The following is a 7968-nucleotide window of genomic DNA, read 5'->3' as shown; positions in this document are numbered from 1 at the left end:
CCTGGAGCGGGAGTGCAAAGAGGAGCAGTGCACCATGGAGGAGGCCAGAGAGTGTTTCGAAAACGACGAGAAAACGGTGAGTTACGCCAGACAAAACTCCACGCTGGTTATTGCTGTCATGATACAAACGTTTCACATTTCTATGGCATAAAAGGCTCTAAACTCTTATGTTATGGACGGGACAAGATCTTGAGAGATGAAATGACCACAAGAGTGCGCACACATGTGGAAAATGACCGTGTGAGCTTGTTTTCCGTGTGTTTGCATTTGCCTCGGACAAAGGGTTGAGCTGTTCAGTTGCGTTTCAAAAAGTTGTGCAATAATGACAGCAAATATCAAAGGAAGACTGTAGACTGAATATATGTTTTTTTTAAATACCCCCTGACATGCGCACCACCACAGACTTTAGCCTTTTTAAATCTAGGCTTAAAACGTGTTTATTCAGACTGGCTTTTAACACTATGTAATGTAATGACACTTTATTTTGTACAGTTTGTTTTTACTAAGTTTTATGTTTTTTATTGTGAAGCACTTTGGTCACTTTGAGTGTTGTAAAGGGCTATAAAATAAAGTTGATTGATTGATTGATTGATGATTAAATACTCAAAAAAAAAAAAAATTAAAACAGTTTTTAGACAATCTCAACGCAAAGTAACAGTAGTTTCTCTGATGTTTCCATGCAAACTAATAGAAGATTGGAAACAAATCAACACCATTCTAAAACTATTCAGGAACATACATTTTTGTCCTTTTTATGTGATTTTTGCCAGTATCTGTACCTGTTCAAATGTCTAGTTTTGACGGTATCGATGTGACGACCCTCGTTCTGGATCATTGTTAAACGCCATGATTCATTTGAACCTGTTGTTGTTTTTCAGTTGGAGTTCTGGGCCGGTTACGCTGGTGAGACATGGCATTATTTGTATGTATAATGCGCATCGTTCATGTGCGGTGTGTTTGGGGCAGATGGGGACCAGTGTGAGCCTCCTCCCTGCCAAAACGGAGCAGCTTGTCAGGACGGAGTCAGCTCGTACGTCTGCTGGTGCAAACCGTCCTTCAGCGGGAAAAACTGTGAGATTGGTGAGAAAAAAAGGATTGACGAATGGATTATTATGTTGATTTTTTTTTTTTTTACAAAATTAAAAACAACAGAAAACAACATAATATAGAGCAAATAGATAAAACAATGAAAAGACTTAAAAACCCAAAATGCAGGGATATAGAGAAATGAGTTACAGCTTCCCGCAGCCTCTGTGACAGATGGATTATGAACTGCTTTGTCCAATTGTCACATGGTTGGAGTTGCTCTAACTCTTGAAAATCCATTAAGGACCGATTTGTTTGTGTCGGCACCACAGGCTGGAGCAAGGCAAAAGAAAAATCCACCCTTTTAATATAGCATGCCACCTTTTTCAGAATCAGAAGCAAAAATCTACTTTAGTGTTTTTCAAGTGTTTTCAGAGGTGGCACACTTTTTTGGTTGTAAATATTCTGTGGCACAACATCCATTAAAACATGACCAAATTATACCTTTAAGTGAAAAAATGAAATAAATAATAATAAGTATGTGGTATATAATGTGAACAATTTAGTCGTGGTTATTGTTTCGTCAACATTGTAATGCACAACACAAATAAAACAAAGCAAACATGGTATTATTTTAGTGTGTTTGGAGGATGTTCAGCAACAAATATAAGATTGAATTGGGTCAGATCCAAAGTTATCCGATGTGAAACTGGCATCAGATGCTGCACGTGTAAAATGATGACTGGCGCTATTGATATGTAACTGCACTGATGATGTAACTGAGATGAGTAATAATGACATAAACACGTTTGCAGTGGTGGCTCAGCAGTGCGAGGTGGACAATGGAGGATGTTCTCATTTCTGTGAGATGAAGGAGCAGCAGGTCGTGTGTCTGTGCGCTCTGGGGTACGAGCTGGATGAAGACCGCAGGAGCTGTTCACCCACAGGTAGAACCAACAGACCATTACAACCTCGTCCAATTTATTTATTTCATCTAATATTTGATTTACCAGGCAGAACGTTGAGTCAAATAAGAAACATTGACTGTAAAGACCAATGCGCAATACAACTGTGGTAGCTGTAGCATCCAAGTAACACCAAATCGGATTATTATCAGATTTTGTTTTTGTTAAACATTAAAATAAAATGTAAATTGCAAATTCATCTTATTTTGTTTTGATCATGGTCCCTCTGATTACTCACATCAGATTATGTGGTTTGCATGTCATCTACATTATCTTAAAGGTCCAGAAATCAGATAATAATCAGATTTTGGTGTGAATGTGAACAGAGCCACTGACAATGCAATGGTTTCTTTTTTTAATGATTCTAAATTATGTAAGTAGTCAAGTAAAATCCTTTATTTCTATCGTACACATAAAACAATCATCAAGAATTGAAATTTGGCTGAAAACAATAGTAAAATATAAGCTGTGAGAGTGTTTTTCACTGTTTTAAAACGTTTTGTCTGTGTTTTACAGGGTTTAAGTCCTGTCTCCTGTGTTGCTTTGTCGATATATTGAGTAAAGTTACAACACAAGCCCCGCCCCTTTCTCCAAATCCACATACTTCAGCAACATTTGACGCATCCAACTCCCCACTCGCAGCTTTAGGCATCAATATTTAATCTCGCCGCATTGTGTATTCACAGGGCCACTCTGACTGTGATTGTGTTTGATCGACTCCTAAATCTTTGATAAACAGTTTTTTTTTATTTTTGCTTTCTTTTTTAATTCCAACAGATCCGTTTAGCTGTGGTCAAGTCGACACCGGCACGAAGTCCAGGTCGATCTTGACCCCGCGGACGTCAAACTCCGCACAGAGAAACAGCACTTCGCACCACGACGAGTTTGACTTCAACCTCACCATGTTTTACGAGTACTACGACGGCGACGCGGGTCTGAGTGATCCAGACCGACCTCACGCTGTTGAGGGCTCGACACCGGACGTCCCGTCAGATTACCAGGGGGATCAGGTGATGGTTTTCGACGAGGAGGAGGGGAACGGCACGCTGTGGTGGGGCCCGACGCTGCGCAATGGGACGGGAGAACAGGAGAACACAGACACTCGGATTGTGGGAGGGGACGAGGCCACACCCGGACAGATACCGTGGCAGGTAACGGGACAGAAATAACACATACATCCGTTAGACAGGACATTACAGCATGAACGTGGGTGTAAAGAGGCCAGACATTTTGACGGATGTGTGTTTAATTTGTCAAGATATCAGACTCGTAAAGTATAGAAGGCAATATATAAACATTTTTGATGATATTGTGAATGTTGTTTTTGAAGATATGCCAGTATATAGTTTATAGTTGAATGCTACAAAAAGAGCTGATTAAGTAAATGGTAAAACAAGAGTATAAGGTGATATTTTGACTTTTTTTTTTGGGATAAAATTGACATTTCACATTTGTCTCATAATTAAACCTCAACTAAGATGTATTAAGACATGTTTTAACAGATTATGTTGGATTGACATTATTGCTTGACTATTGTTGTCAGGTTACTCATATTAATTTTTGTCAATATCCCCCAGCCCCAGTTACTCGTAACATCAAGGCCGATAGTGGGTGATTAGTGAAAGAGTTCACCCACCAGCCGATGTTCAGTGGTTAATGCAGCGTTGAATGAGTTTAACACCAATAAAAATACATAATAAATAAATGAATGCAAATGAATGGACTGGATGATAAGAACATCATCCACACACATGCTTTCTGCCAAGGCTTGTTGTCACCATCATATTGATCATATCTCATTTTATAAGTAATTGTCCAGGGTGTAAAAGGTTGGAGAGCCCTTGACTACAGTGCAGCGCTGCAGCCCAATAATCATAACGTTTGATACGAGTCTTAGATAATGCAACTGGGGCACACTATAGTACCTTACATATACAGTATTTGTTTGTGATTGGATTAGCTGGACATATAGCTGGTTTCACTTGTCAATTTTAATTTCCTCGTGACGAGAGACAGAGTCCAGGGCTCTCTGTGCCTTCACTGACCACAGTCCATTAGACCACATATAAAAGCATGTTAGTGCTTATGTTACTGCTGTAAGGGTGAACAAGAGGTTAAATACTAGTAATTAGATGACCATTTTTGGACTAATGTTTACCAAGAAGACTACAGGACTGTTTCTAACTAAATCATACATGTGGGTTTCATATGTATTTTATTTGCCCAAAGAAATGCACACAAGAGAATATGTGACTGAGCTACCTGCAAGCAGAGGCTGAATGCAATTACTTGGCTATTGTCCTGAGAATACTGCTGTGTACCTCATGTAGAATGCGGCAGTGAAAGGCTGCAGTCCCCTGTAGCTTGAAACCATGTGGCTCAGTTTAAGTTACTGTATTTGCAAATTGTTCAGTGGTTTGGATCACTGCAGCGGACACAAAATAATACTGAAATATTGGCAGCGTTTGCCATTTTTTCAGTGCTTTTAAATTGTTAATACAGTTGTTTGGTTTGAAGACACGTCTCTAGGATGCACATCACTGATAATTGGGGGGTTTCGGGTCTTTCAACATCCCCTCTCCCAGGTGACCCATCCAGGATTGATCAGGTCCTGGATTGCATCCCAGCAGCACCAATCTTTATCCAAAGCCACCTTGAAGCTTTTCACGCCTCTACTGCGCATTGCTTTCTATTGATGTTTCCATTGTTCCATTGTTGCAAACAGTCTTTCAATGCTGAGCCGTAAAAATGCTTTAAAACATATATTTACAACAATTATTTGCTTGTAATTCACAAACCAGAAATCTTGAAACATGTTCACACTGTAAAATATTGTTTATGTAATTTTTAAAATGGGGAGAAATAAGACAATAGTAATGAGTTTTTAATACAAATGGGGGAAATGATGCTTTGTCATGTGATTCTGTCTGTTTCAGGTTGCTCTGATGGACTATAAAAAGGGGGGCAACAGGGCGTGGCCGTTTTGTGGAGCATCTCTCCTCAATGAAGTCTGGGTCCTCACCGCTGCTCACTGCCTCATCGTTGTAAATGGAATACGCATAAGAGACGACTTCTTTGTCCGAGTGGGTAAGTAAAAACAATTGAACCAAGTCAGTGGCTTATGAGAACAATACAAAAAACTTAAGTCATTCTACGGTAACGACATTTTGAAACAAACACATGATGTAACCACCAGTCTGTGGCCTAGCACCTTCCAAAACCATAATGAAATTTGAATTAACTTAAAGGTGCACTAAGTAACTTTTCTGGTGGTGGGTCCGTCACCTCCTCGTCTCCAGAACTTGACCGCAGTGTGATTTCTGCAGGTGAGCATGACATATTCAAAGACGAGGGTCAAGAGCAGGACCACAATGTCTCCGAGAAGGTCATCCACCCAAACTACAACCCCAAAACATCTCGTTTTGACCACGACATCGCCCTCTTGAAGCTGTCAACGCCGGTGCAAATGTCCGACTGGCGACGTCCCATTTGCCTGGGACCCAGAGACTTCTCAGAGATCATCCTCCGGGACGCCCCCGGCTCTCTCGTCTCGGGCTGGGGTAAACTGAGACTGCATGGCCCCCAAGCCACTAAACTCCAGAAACTAGAAGTGCCATACGTAGAGCGGACCACGTGTAAGCAGAGCAGCAGGGAGAGGATCACCCGCCACATGTTCTGCGCGGGATACGCCAATGAGCAGAAAGATTCGTGTCATGGGGACAGCGGAGGACCTCATGCCACCAACTACAAAGGCACATGGTTTTTGACTGGGATCGTGAGCTGGGGAGAGGACTGCGCCTTAGACGGGAAATATGGGGTCTACACCAGAGTGTCCCAGTATTACAAATGGATCGTCTACAAAACTGGGATGAGGATAAAGAGAACTGACAAGGAGACTCGGAGAAGGAAGCTATGATACATATGCACTGATAAATCTACTGATTAGTGTATCCGCAAGAGCATTAAATAAACCAGTGTTTCTCAAAATGGATGGGTTGTTTGTGTACTACTTGTGGCACGCAGGATACTTCTGTGGCACTGGCACTTTTTTGGATTCACAATCCCAAAACACAAAATGTAGGCTACCCCCTAAATCACAGGTGTCAAAATGTATTAAAAATTAAACATGGATCTTGTACGTATACTTCTTCAATTACAATGGACAAGTTTGATAACTCGCAAAACACAACTTCCCCACAGTGAATGAAGGTTAGTGGATGGATGCTTGTAGCTTGAATATATCCTGTCTTCATGTGTCTGCATGGGCTAAATTGCAAGAAGTTGAAGAAACAAGACCAGTCAAAGTAGTTCAAACTATCTCTGTGCTTATATTTGGGAAAATAATCATATACATTGCATTATTTTACAGCCTCGACAATGGTCCAAAATAACAAAAGTGCAAAATGAGCAAAAGCAGCAAACACCATTGGTTTCAGTGGACATCACATGAAGTAGCCCAACGAAAGTACACTTACAGTAAAGCCAGCATGATGTAATTCACCATCTGTGGTATTTGTGATCTAATATTAATAGTTGGAAACACTATAAAACTAGAACTATTCACAATTGAGCTATAGTTTATTCAAAAATTACATTTTTATGGCTCTGTACTTTAATGTTTTGTCAAGAGATGGTTAGTTGTGGGAAGTGTCCAATATTCTGAGGTGATTTGACATGTTCACAGTTGTATAATGGTTTTCCCTAAGCACAAACAGTGGCAGTGTTATTTGACCACTTTTTACACATGAAGAGTATTTTAACAGACTCTGGGCAGTTTGAAATATCTAGGCAGTTATTCAGGCTTTTTTATGTCCTAGTTTTAGTGCATTGCCCCTTGGCTTTTAAATCTGCAGTGTCGACAACGGCGTAATCTTGTTATGAAGCTAATGAACGGATGGCTTTTGTTTACTGACAATTCACAGCAACTGCGATGTTTCCCTTTAGTGCAAAACAACAGCAGCAAAATAAGGCATTCCCTGACCCATGCAGCAGCAACAAAATGCAAAGTGTGCCTTTTTTGTATTTTCAATAAAGGATAATTATATTAGCTGGTGGCATAACAAGTCAAAATGCAGAATATAAATTATATGTTTCGTTTTGTTTGACAAATCAAAACTCTACCCTGACATGCGAACAGCTGGCTTTGAGATGAAGGAAGACTTCAGGTCCAAAACATGATCCTTTGGCACAGAAACAATCAATTAATAACTCAAACATTGTGTTAGTTACAAAAAGACATGACATACTTAAATAAATGTGCATTGTTAGATTGTGAAATAAGGCCTGGATGACGATTAATGTGACAAAATGAATGGCTTAAGCGCCCACCCATGTCTTTACAAATGTCAAATATAAATCTAGTTCCACAAATTTCCATTAAAATTTCAGGAAAAATGCTGAATAGAATGAATCTGGATGTAAAAAAAAAAAAAAGTCTTATTTTAAAATCAACAAAATACATCTTTAGGAATTTTGCTATTTAGAGACGTGGAGCCTAGATTTTCTTGGCTTATTTATCAATTGAAAGGTTATTATAATAGCAGGACTAACCCATTTTGAAAAATTATTTCTTCTAAACCATATGGATGCAAGGGATTTGAAATTAGCATTGTTGCCATTGCAAGAAACATTTAAAATTGCTGTTCTTTTGAATGGTAAAATCCTCAAAATGACATCCATAAAAGGAAAAAGACACAAATGAATAAACGGAAATGGAAATGTGACACAGAAACATTCTTCTGAAGATCATAAAACAGATCTTGTGCTTCAGTCTGTTACATTCGTCTGTGGACGAGGCGAGTGGAGGGAGCACTGCCAAAACCAAATATCTGCATGAGTTAAAACTACTTAAACTCCTCCTAATTTTTAATTAGTTTAGATTTATTTAGTTATTAAGTATTTTTTACAACTAATTTACTTTTTTTTTCTCGTTTTCAGCTAAATCATCTGTTGAGTATGATTTTTTTTTTAGCCAAGT

General features: G+C 39.3%; 1 protein-coding gene across 1 annotated transcript in view; it reads left to right on the top strand.

Annotated features, from left to right (window-relative positions):
• LOC140360518 (coagulation factor IX-like) overlaps window positions 1–5930 on the top strand; it is an 8334-nt gene extending 2404 nt beyond the window's left edge. The window contains exons 2-8 of the mRNA XM_072445754.1: window positions 1–76; window positions 879–903; window positions 967–1080; window positions 1842–1973; window positions 2769–3142; window positions 4928–5078; window positions 5318–5930. The exon at window positions 1–76 is cut by the window's left edge and continues 97 nt beyond it. Coding sequence (XP_072301855.1) covers window positions 1–76; window positions 879–903; window positions 967–1080; window positions 1842–1973; window positions 2769–3142; window positions 4928–5078; window positions 5318–5907 — 1462 coding nt within the window. The 3' untranslated portion in view covers window positions 5908–5930. The remainder of the gene's footprint in view (window positions 77–878; window positions 904–966; window positions 1081–1841; window positions 1974–2768; window positions 3143–4927; window positions 5079–5317) is intronic.
• The last annotated feature ends 2038 nt before the right edge of the window (window positions 5931–7968 follow it).

Source organism: Eucyclogobius newberryi, unplaced genomic scaffold (assembly GCF_026437365.1).
Source record: "Eucyclogobius newberryi isolate DKJ021-1_F unplaced genomic scaffold, fEucNew1.0.hap1 SCAF_15, whole genome shotgun sequence".
NCBI classification, from domain to species: domain Eukaryota; kingdom Metazoa; phylum Chordata; class Actinopteri; order Gobiiformes; family Gobiidae; genus Eucyclogobius; species Eucyclogobius newberryi.
Note: the sequence above shows the minus strand (reverse complement) of the source record. Positions and strands in the feature narration are given on the sequence as shown.